The sequence below is a fragment of the Podarcis tiliguerta genome, assembly GCF_965153285.1.
Source record: "Podarcis tiliguerta genome assembly, chromosome: 12".
Taxonomy (NCBI): Eukaryota; Metazoa; Chordata; class Lepidosauria; order Squamata; family Lacertidae; genus Podarcis; species Podarcis tiliguerta.
In genome coordinates, this window is record NC_139545.1 from 27,805,710 (window position 1) to 27,819,641 (window position 13,932).

General features: G+C 42.5%; 1 protein-coding gene across 1 annotated transcript in view; it reads right to left on the reverse strand.

Moving 5' to 3' along the window:
- Positions 1 to 12,932, reverse strand: part of AHR (aryl hydrocarbon receptor) — a 46,642-nt gene extending 33,710 nt beyond the window's left edge. Inside the window, exons 1-2 of the mRNA XM_083405383.1 lie at positions 12,047 to 12,932; positions 710 to 897 (exon numbers count right to left, since the gene is read on the reverse strand). Of these exons, the coding sequence (XP_083261509.1) occupies positions 710 to 897; positions 12,047 to 12,102 (244 nt within the window). The 5' untranslated portion in view covers positions 12,103 to 12,932. The remainder of the gene's footprint in view (positions 1 to 709; positions 898 to 12,046) is intronic.
- Positions 12,933 to 13,932: the final 1,000 nt, after the last annotated feature.

Here is a 13,932-nt window from a genome sequence, read left to right on the forward strand (position 1 = left end):
CCCTATTTGTTAAAATTATAGTGGCTGCATTCTGCATTATATGCAGTTTTCCAGTTCCCTTCAGGGCCAGCCCCATATACAACACATTACAGTAATCCAATCAAAAGGTGACCAGTCCATGAAGCACATAGCCAGACTATTCCTAACCAGCAATGGTTACAGCTGCTAAACTAGACAAAGCTAACAGAAAGCACTACCAGCCATATGATGGTTGGATTAATAGCAACCAGCCCATTTCTTCCTCCGGGGGCGGGGGGGGGGGGCAGGGTCGAGAGATAGTTCACTTCTTTGTTAATAAGGACATGTATAATGAACAGCCAAATATGTAGTATTTGACAATGCTCCAGGGGTCACATTCAGTAACAGTGAAATTATGATCAACACACCTCCATGTTCAAGCAATAGCTCCTTGTAGTCAGATTAGGGCTGTTTTTCCCCACATCATGCCTCAGAAAATATTTGCATGAGGAAAAAATGTGGGGTGAGGAAAATTCTGCAGGCTGATTAAGACTATTTTAAATTTTTAGTTAAGAATATGTCTTTCAAAAGGAGTGCAACTCTTTTTTTATTATTCTTACCAGCATACTTGGTCCTTCAGTACTTTAGTTTAGTTTTTTTTAAAAAAAAAAAAAAGCAGCAGCAGCATAAGACTAAAGTTACAGTACACACATTTCATAGTCAGTTGTGAAAATAAACTCAAATTTCTTACCATCAAAGAAACTTTTGGCTCTTAGGTAGCTAACGCTGAGCCTAAGCACAGACAGTTTATCCAGCTTGGCAATAACATCCTGAGGGAATGGCAGGAGACTAGCCAGGCGATCCAACTCTGCATTCAATCGATCTCTATGCCTCTTCGATGGATTAGACTTGGCTCCTTCAGGAGGTGAAGGTTTCACTCTGCCATAGTAACAGAACATAGTATAAAGTCACATTTTAAAATAACTATGCATTTAAATACATTATCATTAATAAAGCTTTTATTGGGGCACTCACAATATTTTAATTCACACATTTCCTGAATAGTTCTGTCACTTCCATTAAGGTGATGCATCCCCAGCACATTCTTCCTTTTAAAGAAATTCTCTCCATTCAAATGGAAGCTGTGAAAAAGGACTAGGGAGCTAGAAAATATTATTCTGACCCACTCCCCCAAGGTTTGGGGATTTAACAGCTTCCAAGTATTTTATATATACTGCTCTGTGGTCATTTGAAATTGCAAGGTTGAAATCTGCAGAATTACACTGAAAGTCACTTACACAAACAGCTTATGAAATAGGGTAGTCTGTACATAGTTGCATTTTAAAGAGCCACCCACACAGCAAGGTTCATGTGTGAATTGGGTCACAGGACCAGTAGTTTGAATTGTTCCCAGTTAGTTAAGAGCTTGCTTTGTTGAATGTCGAGCACATTATGTAACCATACATAGATTTTATGTATTCAATGCAGAAAGTCCAGTTAACCTACCTAATGAGTTCTAGATCAGACACTATTTTAGGACTGCCCTCTGAAGTAACCATGTTTTAACATATCTAATTCAATAAAGTCTGAGCCAAGCAAACCTCAATTATCAGGGTCTTCCGTCAAATGGGTAATACCATAGAGAAGGATCAGGTATGTGAGTCCTAGATTATTTAAAGATCAATCCACATCCTGTCCTACAATCTTTCAGGATTTCCTTTTTATTCCAAAAAAGGAACAATACTTTTATGATTTAAATGAATAGAAGGATCACACTGTTTCCTTCTTAGTGACTGTTCCACCCTGCTTGTTCAGCAACCCTTTTTTCTTTAAAAATGCTAAATTTGCTAATTGTAAACATACAATTTTTCACCTTTAAATTTTTCTTATATGTTAGATCTATTTACTTCACATGCCAGCTCCCTTGCTGCCCAACAGCACCATTCTGTTTCTTATTCGGGTCTCTATGCTATCATCTATGCTCAAAAATCTCCATTTTGTCTGTAAAGGTGAGCTGACAAGGTCAATAAGTAGCACAAAATGAATTTGCTGTTCCTGCTGTCATACATTGCTGAAATGGAAAAGGAAGGAAGCCAACATGTATGCACTCGCCTGGGAACTCTCAGCTTTGCTAAAGGCTGATTTTTCTATGCTCCCCTTTTCTGTGTTCCTCCAAGATAACACTGTATCACAATTCAATTGGCTACTGGGAACAGAGCTCTTTGGTTACGTTAGTAAACACTCCTTTTGTAAATGGGGATAGTCATTCATCCTTCTTTTGTTCACCAGAAAATCTTACTTCCAGTGACTGCCTTAACCTTTTGTTTTTCCTAAGCCTATAACTGGTTATAGACTTCTGCACTCAGGGAGACCTGACAAGATCTCAGAAGCAGTATGATTTCAGGAGAGCTGTCTTGTTAAAATAAATTCATCCCAACTGTCTCCTAGAGCTCTTGGTTTTGTGTATCTGTCTCTGCACTCTTCATCCAATGGCCATCGACTGTTAAAGCCTTATCACAGCTAAAGAAAGCCTTTTTCTTTTTGGATTTGCCCTGATGCCAAGGACATCTGCTAATTTTGACATGTTTTCTTGCATATCACAAGGAAGGAAAAGCATAACTGTCTCTCCTGCCCTGCCCTGCCCTAGCCCCAGCTTCCCAATCTCCGCTCGCTTCAAGCCTCGCTCCATCCTGCTCCCTCAAGCACTGAAGCAGCACTTAGTCCCACTTGCACCTCTCTTTCTCTATGGCAGTCTCCAAAATTATCTTGCCTTACTTTCTCAATAGAAACCCAATTTTGGTTAGGGGGAACCTCTGATCTCATCTCTGTTGCTAAGTATCTTATGACAGAAATTCTCAACCTAGACTGTTGCAAAACGTCTGTGGTTGAAATGCTAATTCCTGAGTCAGCTTTACTGGACCAACAGAAACCTGTCCTCCGGCAGAAAAGAGCCAGGTCCATAGACAGAAAAGTTTTCAATGGAACTAGAATTAAATTCCCCCTACTGATTCAAGTTCCAGAAGGGCTGAATATTAGTAAGTAGGTTTCTGATGTGTAGAAAGATGAATGTCCAGAACAAGTGTGGCAACACTGCCTCACAAAAAATAAAAACAAAAACAACTGCAGCAAGTTTGAAGATACATACAAGCATCACTATGCAGCAAATGAGTATTTGAAAACAGCCTGCCAAGAAATCCCACAAGTTTAGAAAGCAAATATGCCACCAGAAATGCACCAGGATTAGTTGCAAGACAGGTGACAAAACTAAAATTAAAGCTTGATAACTATGTTACTCTAGGTACCCTTCCTGAAATAATGGCATAACATCATTTCAATACCATCTCTTTTGCCATTACCATTAATTCAATTCTACACAACAAAGAAATTATATTTATTTATTCATTCATTCTCTCCCGTCTTCCTAATGGGACTCTAGGCAGCTTAGACAAGGAAATGCAGCAAAAATGCAAATAAAGACCAGATCTTATGTGCAATTGTTTATTATCAAGAAACAATGCAAAAAATAAATCTACAATTGTTCCCAGACATGGGTTAATTATTATCAATATCCAAAAAAAGAGTTAGCTATTTTGTATATAGTTTGATACCTGAATTATTAGTTCTCAACATATCTGCTAACACCTGTATCTAAAAGGCAGACACATAATGTAACTTAAGTACTCTGATTTAAAGCAGTAGAGTTGCAGCAGTTTCAATGTAAGTAGTTTGGTTTAAAAACTGGTTACAACAATTTGTCTACATTATCGAATAATGCATTTGTTTTATTCATTATTACCCTTAAAACCAAATTTTGGCCTTGTTCCAGATTGAAAAACACGTGAATTTTCAAATAATAGTTGGAGTTGCTTGTAACAAAGAAATGTTACAAGAATAATTATCAATGTGTCTAGTGCTAGTTAAGAAAAACTAATTAGTTTGTGTGTAAATTTAGCATCTCCTTGCTGTCTTGAAATGCTTTAGATTTACTGAAATGCTTTGGCTTCCACCACACCAATAGCATAATCCTTGGTTTACTGGTGTGGCTGCCTGCCTTTCCTCTCAGCCCCACCCCCTTTACTTTAAATACAGAGGGTACTAATTTCAGTGAAAGTTGACAAAGGTACTCTTTTTCCAGTTTTGGATCAGACCAAATTACATCACTAAAACATTGTGCAACTCAAAACTGTCAGTAGCCTAATACAAAGCAAGCTGCTCAAAGTTGGATTATGAAAACCTAAAACAGGGTCTCTTAGCATCTACACACAATAGAGAGAAGACAAAAATTATAGGGGGGAAATTGATCATCAAGCAGAAATAGTAGGAACTGGCCAAAGGAAATTCATCCTAATTTCAGAAGTCTTATCCTTAACAACGAATGGAAATATTTTGCTTCTTGTTCAATTCAATAGGTTTGTCACTCTGGTTAAGTGCTTGAATTTTAAATTTACACATCCCTTGTTAATGAATTAAAATAGGTTATTTTCACTCTCTTGATATCTGCTAACAAATAGCAGGAAACTCTATTGCAAAGACTGTCATTTTCCCTCTCCTTTCAAGATCCAGAATTTGCATTCCAACAGAATACCATGGTACAAAACAGTGTAGAGTAAGGAGTGTCACCTTTATATCTTTTGGGGCTTTCAAGATTTAAAACCAGCTTTCTTCAACAGGAAAATAAAGGTTCAAGAAGGGTGGCAGAGTTGGCCAATGATGGTGACTGCCTGTTAATGGTCAGAAGGCGGGTGGCACTGTGGGTAAAACCTCAGTGCCTAGGACTTGCTGATCGCATGGTCGGTGGTTCGAATCCCCGCGGCGGGGTGAGCTTCCGTCGTCCGGTCCCAGCTCCTGTCCACCTATCAGTTTGAAAGCACCCTTAAGTGCAAGTAGATAAATAGGTACCGCTTTATAGCGGGAAGGTAAATGGCGTTTCCGTGTGCTGCGCTGGTGCTGGCTCACCAGCTGCAGCTTCGTCACACTGGCCACGTGACCCGGAAGTGTCTTCGGACAGCGCCGGCTCACGGCCTCTTGAGCGAGATGAGCATGCAACGAGTCGGACACGACTGGCCCGTATGGGCAGGGGTACCTTTACCTTTATCAGTACTTTGAGGTTGACTCTAATACCTCAAGGGACACAGCTCTCCATATACACCTACCCAGACCCTGATGAGATCATCCTCTGAGTCCCTTCTTTGTGTGCCGCCTCCATGAGAGGTCCGTAATGTGGCAACACAAGAATAGGCCTATTCTGCAGTGGCTCCCCATTTGGGGAATGCTCTCCTCAGGGAGGTTTGGTGGACACCTTCACTGTACACTTTTAGATGTCAGGCAAAAACATTCCTCTTTAACCAAGCCTTTGGCCGATTGACATCCAATGTCCTGTTAAAATGTGTTGTACAAGGAGGGATTATTGGGTTGTCATTGTTTATATTTTCATTATGTATTTTATATTCCAATTTTATGATGTGAACCACCCTGAGGTCTACAAATATATGGGGGTATACAAATTTAATAAATAAATAAAATTTAAATATCTAACTATAAAAAGAACCAAGGCCATGTTTCCCACAGGACTAATCAATGGAATACATCTCTTCCCTGGAGTAAGCAATTATGTTAAACCTATTTCACTATAATACAATATTAAAATAAATGTTTTAAGAATATATACTCTCTTTTTTAGCCAAAACAATACTTAAAATTTATCATTCCACTGTGACATTTAATAGAAGAACACTTCTCAGATTACACAGAGTTCCAGGAATATTCCCAGTTGCACACCGTTTAAAGCTCCCCAAATCTGAACTGTTTTAAGTTCTATAGGCAGTTTATAATAGAAGTGTTTTGCTTAACTTAAGTAAATCACTCTTAGATAGGTAAAGGTAAAGGTACCCCTGCCCATATGCGCCAGTTGTGTCCGACTCTGGGGTTGCGCGCCCATCTCGCTTAAGAGGCCAGGGGCCAGCGCTGTCTGGAGACACTTCTGGGTCACGTGGCCAGCGTGATGAAGCTGCTCTGGCGAGCCGGCACCAGTGCAGCACACGGAAACGCTGTTTACCTTCCTGCTATAAAGCGGTACCTATTTATCTACTTGCACTTAAGGGTGCTTTCGAACTGCTAGGTGGGCAGGAGCTGGGACTGAACGACGGGAGCGCACCCCGCCGCGGGGATTCGAACCGCCGACCTGATGATCGGCAAGTCCTAGGCGCTGATGTTTTACCCACAGTACCAGACAATTTTCAGAAGAGCAGAAAAATATAAGCCAATTAAATATATTTCTCAGTTGTAAAAGGTTTACAGTTTTCCTTTAGCTAGTAGACAGGTAGTCCAATGCTATGTAGAAGTTAACCCTACTGAATGTAGTGAGACTTACTCTAAGGCAAGTGCATATAATTCTCACAGCTTAAACAAGTATTGTTATAGACTTCCTGGTATTTATGTAATATTTTATTCCACTCTGTAATATTGTATTTCAACACTTGAGGGGGTGGAAGAGGTTATACATATTCAGTTCAGATATGCAGAAGATGCTGTGAACATGTAAAACACAGCAGTTATATTAAAGGAACCTGCATTTTAATGTATGCATGGACAGAATCCTATTCTATTCTTACTGACTCAAGTGATTTCCAAAAATGTTAAGAAAATTATCCTTAAACATTCTATCACTATTGTTTGAGGCCTCAATCGCCTGCTTTCAAATGCTCCAACAGATAAAAGGCAAAAAGAAAATGGCTTAATAATTTTAATGTCATGTGCCTATAAAAGTAAGGCCAGAAGGAGCCTTTCTCTATTATTGGAGATCTGCTGTGTTCAATACAGTACTGAGTAGAATTACACATCAGGTCATGTGCCCAGAATAATTAGGAGGTTCTTCATACCTTTTAACCTGTGTTAAGGTTTTAGACTTCTTAGAAGTTCTTGTAAGTTTATGTTAAATCTGCTGCAACTCGATTTCTTATGTACAGTGCCAATCCTGAATGTATTGGATTTGTGACCATTATGCTCATTTGCCTTCCATAGCAGTAACGCTCTGCTGGATGAAATATTAATTGTCTCTAGTCTATTTTTTGGGAATCCTGCAACGAGTTTTTACTCTGCTAACTATACATTGGAGTTCTGCTCTTGCTCAATATTGAGTAGAATTCCATGATAGTGTTATGGTGATCAGCAAGTGAAAGGTGTCCACTTATTTACTCTATGTTGAGAATCTCTTAAGTAGTTCACAATAAAGCAGGGGTTGGCAAGGGTTACCCGCCATGGGCTGGATCACTCCCTCGGAGATTGTCTGTGGGCCGGACTGGCGCAGCACAACGCCAGAAATTGCATCTGTGCATGTCTGTGGCACCAGAAATTGCGTCTGCGCATGCCCAGACGCCAAAAATCACACCTGCACAGAAGCACAAACTCTGACGCCGTTCAGCAAGTCCTCCATGCGCTAAACCGGCGCAGCATGGCGCGGGGACTCGCCGAGTGGGCGGCTCAGTTCAGGGGCAGCTTGTGGGCTGGTAAAACGGTCTTCATGGGCCGCATCCAGCCCACGGGCCGCACATTACTGCAGTAAAGCAATACAATTAAAAGCAATCCTAAAGGCTAGATTAAAAATAAAACAAATAAAGTTGAGCAAAGGACAAAGCAGCCAATAAAGTTGTCTGTATATGTATACACGTTTTTAAGGTAGGGGAATAATATTTTATGTGCATTTGACAGTGTTGGTGGATATGTTTCACAATTTTATACTTTCCCCTGTGCACCTATGGATGAATATAGGCAGCATATGACGATGAAACTATTCCACTATTTCCCACATCTACATATGACATGGTTCTTAAACAAAAACAACTTACTACTGAAAAGTCAAATTAAATGCAAATCTTTTGAAACATTTTAGTCCAAGTCCATAAAAGTAACAATGGTTGAATCTGTCTCTTTAATTAATGTTTCGTTTTTTAAAAAAACCCTTTAAGTATATATATATATATATAATGTTACCATAGAATGACATCTAAAATTAATTCTGATCCTAAATACATTCATAAACACTAGTACTGAAATGAAAAGGAGCCACATAACACTTTCAGTTCTTAGCCAAGGAAAGGTGCCAAGAACGACAGCCTGGGAAAAAACAAAAACATGTTAGGACAGGAATTCCCAGAACCATGCTGCAGGGAGGTTCATCAAGCCACAGAAGGGAAGGCGAAACAACAGGGGGGAATTATCTGACTGCCCCCTGGCAGATTCCAATAAATAACCCAATCGTATGACCCACTGAATCTACAAACAATAACTTGTCAGCTTTTATGCCAGAATCTTGCAACCAGCAAGTCTACAAATGGCAGTTTCAAGCGAGCTATAGCCCCACGGTCCCAGTATGAGAGCAAGACTTGGGGGGTGGGGTGGGCTGCCAATTCATTTTGTCCCCTGAATGATATCAGCTCCATCAGAATGTGAGGACGTTCTTCATTGTATGCTAGGCCTAGGAGGCTATTTGCTCTTTTTAGATACAGAATGTTGTAACAGTTGCAGGGATAAAAGCCAGCACTTATATCCTGAATGTTCTGCACTTCCAATACAAAGTTGCACCCAGTATCATAATGGGCTTCAAAAGGCCCAAAGAAAATGTACAGAAGGAAAGCCATATGTGAACCTATATTCTCTCTATTTCATATTCCTAATGGGACAACAACAACACAAAGGAGGCATAAACCACATCAAACCAGGGCTTTCTTCAATTGGTTCCTTGTATAATGAATCAGTATTCATGAAGGAGCAAAGCACCACATACATGTCATGTTATACTACAGTGGGAGGTAGGCCACACATCAACAGAGCACTTAAATATACTGATAAAGCCTGCCATACTGATAAAGCCTGCCATTAAGCAAGCTCAAAGAAAGCCAGAATATAAATGCAATAAAATAAATAAATATTAAGAGCTCCACATACCTCTGAAAGGGGAGGAGTGAAATCTTAAGCACAGAAATAAGATCCTCTGAATTCAGTGAGATTTATTCACAGGTGTAAGAATTAAAAAAATATTTTTCTAAGGAAGTGTTTTGTCTACTCTTCAACAACATTGGTTTGGAATGTTTTTACTTCCACAAAGTAGCCCTGAAGAATATTTCTACATTGCAACAGACTACAGCACACAGGAAGGAAGGAATTCTCTTAACTTTAATCCTATACAAAGATTAAGTCTAAGTGTTGCCCTCCTACATGAATTGGCTTCGTAAATCAAGAGGAGTTCTCTATTAAGTAGAATGCTTACTAAATTAACTTTGTTGTGAGCCTGATTTGTTTCATAAGTCAACAATCACATAGCTAACAAACCCTGTTTGACATGAAACTGTGGAGAACAAGGAAGCTCAAATACAAGCTTCCAAAGATTTCACATTCCTCACATGATATGCTGGTAGTTGTATCTCACAATAGTACGGTATATCAGTGAGTCTGAGTGTTTTTCCTAGAAGGAAGGGGATCTCTTCAGCAACAACCACCTTAAGACTATTCCGTACATGCTAGACTTTTTTTCTATAGGATACAGTGTTAAAAACTTACTGCATTTGCACATCAGGAGCCTGCTTCTGTTTACAAGACAAACTACAATGTTACTTAACAGTAAGTGTTGCATAACCGTCACCTCTAAAGTAAACTTTGGAGACATAATGGCTATCCTTTTTATGAGAGTGCTGTTTTTCTAGAATCCAGAAACTACTACATAATGTACCTAAGGCTGCTTAATAAACACAAATAACTTTCAAGTACTGTAATGTGAAGTCAGATACATAAAGTACACTGGCAAACTCGCCCCCCCCCCAATTATTTATACTGCATGGCAGTAACACCTGCCAACCCCCTGCCCCAGCACTTTGATGCTGGATTAGAAAAATAAACTAGGATTATTATTATTTTTTAAAATCCTGCATCTCAAGGTTAACACTAGCACCTTGAGGACAATACTAGCTTTGCCAAAAATTATAGAATTCAATTTATATACATTATTCCGATGGATTTCCTCCTGCATTTGTTCCTATTAACAATTTTAAAAGGCTAACCAGTTAGACTCCACAATCTACATTAAACATTGGTATGCACTTTAGTAAACTTTAAAATTGCTAACACAGCACAGACCGCTCCCATACCATTCCATTTAATCTTTCTTGAAGTCCTTTGGGAAATCCCACCAAGCTCAGTACAGTTACTTTGTGTTGGGGAATAAATATTTCATCAGCAGTGCTACTTAACCAATAAACACAGATTAGTGAAAAGTGGTACTCATAAACACTACAGAAAAAGGATTTTTTAAAACTAAATATTAATTTTAAATCAAACACCTAAGGGTAAACCTTCATACCTATGATTAACTTTTTTAAAAAATTAACTATTGATTTCATATATTCCTAGGATCAGAATTTACACACCCATTAAAAATATAAATCCATTTTTTTTCTACGATTGCTTATCATTTTCTTAAAGATGAAACCAATCTATCTGAAAGTACATAGCTTTGACAGCTTGGAAAACATGTACATTGTACAGTTTTACATTTGTAAAGCCTCGTTTGAAGAATTACAACCATTACAATAAATACGAAAAAGTGCACAGATTACTGACACACTTAAATTATTCCATCTGTATCACAACACTCCTGGCCTCCACAACAGCAAGATGCCGCTCCAGAGACTGACACTGTACAACATTGTGGCCTACGGTGGTGAGGTAGAGAGCGGCAAATCACAATACTGTACAATATAATCATCATAAAACCAAGCTGAGCAAATGAGTAAATGATCGTCTTCGAATCACAGACGAGCCCACTGCAGTGGCAGAAGCACAGTCAGCACAACGTGGCTTTCTGCACACACACCATACATTAACCAGCAATCCCTGTTAAGACAACACAAGTCACAGCCCACAGCCAAAATAAGCCAAAAGCTACATCCATTGCCGCAAGCTTTTGATAATAATCTTAAACTTACATTGAACAGACTGCCAGACCATCACCTTAAATGCCTGCTGACATCCTTGGTCAGGGAGCCCAGCCACACTGACCGACAGTGCAATCCAATGCAGGTTTACCCAGAACCAAGTCTCATTATGTTCAGTGGGGCTTACTCACAGGTAAATGTGCACAGGGATGCAGCCTTACACTCAAATCATTCCTTCATCCCCTCCCACCTCCCAGTCCTTGTTCTGATTTTAATCAGCTGTTTGAATTTAACTGGGTCATCAGAGCCTGACAAAAATAGGGCCCCGAATCAAGGCTTAATTTTACTGCAACTCAGCCCAGGAATCCATTTCCAGCAGCACAACTAACTGCTGAAATATATGTAGCTCCTAAGCTGCCCTGTGCATGTGCAGAGTGCCTTTCACTCCCTAAATCACAGCCTGTCGCCACAAATTTAGAACAAGCTCCAGAACGGTCCCCATGGCAGGCCATTCCGAATCCCAGCCCAGTTTTTCCAAGATGAACAAAATAAAACAATGAGCACTGCCTTCAAATTAAGACTTAAACCTTTCAACCGAAGAACAAGAGGCTCCTTTAGACCTTTACAAATTATTTACAAACATCTAGGGGAGTCACTAGATGTGTTTCTACCAGAGCAACGTAAGGAGGGATGACACAGATTGCGCAAACGGTTAACTCGGGCCACCAAATCCCTTTGCACATGTTTAAGAGTTATCCCAGGGTACCTTGAACGAATAATAATAATAGGATATACAGTATAGATAAAATTGGGGGGGGGGGGCGTGATCCACAACTGACGACTGCTCGACAAGCTCGGAACACAATAGCAAAGCATAACCTTACAGGGGGGGGGGGAGAGCGAGAGAAACAAAAATACAAAAAGTTGCAGTGCGGGCACTACGAGGGTTTGGAGGCGATGCGCTCGCAGCAAAGCAACGCGCAAGGTTACAGGGAAAAGGGCATCAGGGTTAATTGGAGGAGGAGAGCCGTGCAGTGTATGTGTGTGTGTGTAGAAAAGAGGCTACAGCTTTGCAAAGGGGAGCGGGGAGGGGACATCCAGACCTTTTTTTGCTCTCCAGGAACATCCACCCCACCCCACCCTACCCCACACGACCCACTTACATTTTCTGCACGGGTTTCCGCCGCTTGCGGCTGGCGTAGGTGACACTGGGGTTCATCCTGCCCCCGCTGGCCGAGGCTCCAGCTCCTCTCCTCCGGCTCCTGCGGCAGAGAGCGGCAGCCCCTCGTTACTTCTGCACCGCCGCCCGAAACAACAACCGCCACCCCTCGGCTTGAGAAGCAGAAACCTCTCCGCAACTATGTCAGCGGCGGCTTAAGAAGGGACCTTGTGTGTGTCTGTGTGTGTGTGAGAGAGAGAATATTCCTCTCGGGGCGAAACGGCTCCGCCCGCAGCTTCCCGGCCTGCCTTGACACCGTTGTTGTTCGTCGTGCTGCTGCTGCTGCTCGCCCTGATGCCACTCCTGCCGCCGCGGCGCGGACTCCCCTGAGAGGCGGCCGACGGAGGGAGAGAGGAAGGCGGGCGGGCGAGGGAGAGAGGAGGAGGCGGCGGCAGGAGGAGGAGGAGGAGGAGCGGCTGCGGCGGCGGCGGGGGACGGGGCCAGGTGCTCGGCGCCGGCTACACCCACTACGGCCGCCCTCCTCCTCCTCCTTCCCTCCCTCTTTCTCTCTCCGTCTGGCCGGCGGGAGTGCGAGACAGGTGCGGAGGCGGCGGCTGCGGCTTCCCGGGCAGCTGCCCTCAGTCGCCGTCTCTCCTCCTCCTCCTCCTCCTCAGGAGCGAGGCGGGAAGCGAAGCCTCGCTTCACCTCAGCAAACGGCGCTGTCGTCGTCGTCGTCCTCCCTCAGTGTCGGCCAGAAGGCCTCGCTACTGTTTTCCCCTCCCTCCACGCACCCTCTCCCTCTCTCTCTCGGCTATAGCAACGGCTCTTTCCGTCTCAAAAGCCACCCCGCCAGCCAGCCAGCCAAGCCTGCGCTCTCTCCCCCGGGGCCCGCCCCGCCGCCGCCCACAGAGGAGGCCCTTGTGGGCGTCGTCGGCGTCAAGGGGGCGGCGCGGCGCCATGTTGGGAAGGTCAAGCGAGGGAAGCGAGCAGGCACGGCGGGTGGATGGGGGAGAAGCCGAATCAAGGCGGCAGGGCCTCCTCGTCCTCCGGCGGTTTTCCCGATGCCGCGGGGTTCTGGGCCCCAGGAGGAAAGGGTGGCCACACATCAGGACAACTTTGCCGCGCTTGCGGGGAGGACCATAGACCCCCCACCATAACAAACAAGCGACGCGGTCAGATTGAGGGTGGCGAGAGAGAGAGAGCTTCTTCTTTTTCTCTCTTCACGCAGTTTGCCGAACGCGCACGTGCGAATCAGACTGGGAAGTGGTTGGCCTGAAGTCCTGTGTGAGCGCTGGAAAGAAGTTGCTGCAGGAAAGTGGCTCCCCGCCCGCATGGCTCACCTGCACTGGCAGACAGTATTAGAAATGGATTTGGTCAGCTCTCTCTCTCTCTCTCTCTCTCTCTCTCTCCCTCTCCCTGCCTTTTAAAAAGAGAAATTCCCCAGAGCTGCTTAGACCACAATCCAAAGAAAACACACGTTAAATCTAGGCAGTAAGTAAAAAACTCAAAATAGGTAAGAAGCAGTAGTACTTCGGTGCGATATCAGAAATTGCAGTCTCTCAGAGATAGAACATTTTGATTTATTTATTTTTTAGTTGGAAGGGACCCTCAGGGTAATCTAGTCCAAATCTGCAATTTGGGGATCCTGCCATAGACATCCCTAGGTGGGCTCGAACCACCAACCTTCTGGTTTAACAGCCAGACAAGTAGAGATATGGGGTGCAGTTGTCAACACAAGAAGCATCCCAATCCTGCACAGTTGTTTGTGACCATCTAAAAAGAACATCCATAGAGATTATTTGCTGAGTGAATGCTATTTGAAGGAACTCCATTAATTTTAAAAGATTGCTTTTTTCCCATAGCTTCACACCCCCTCAAACATAGCATATA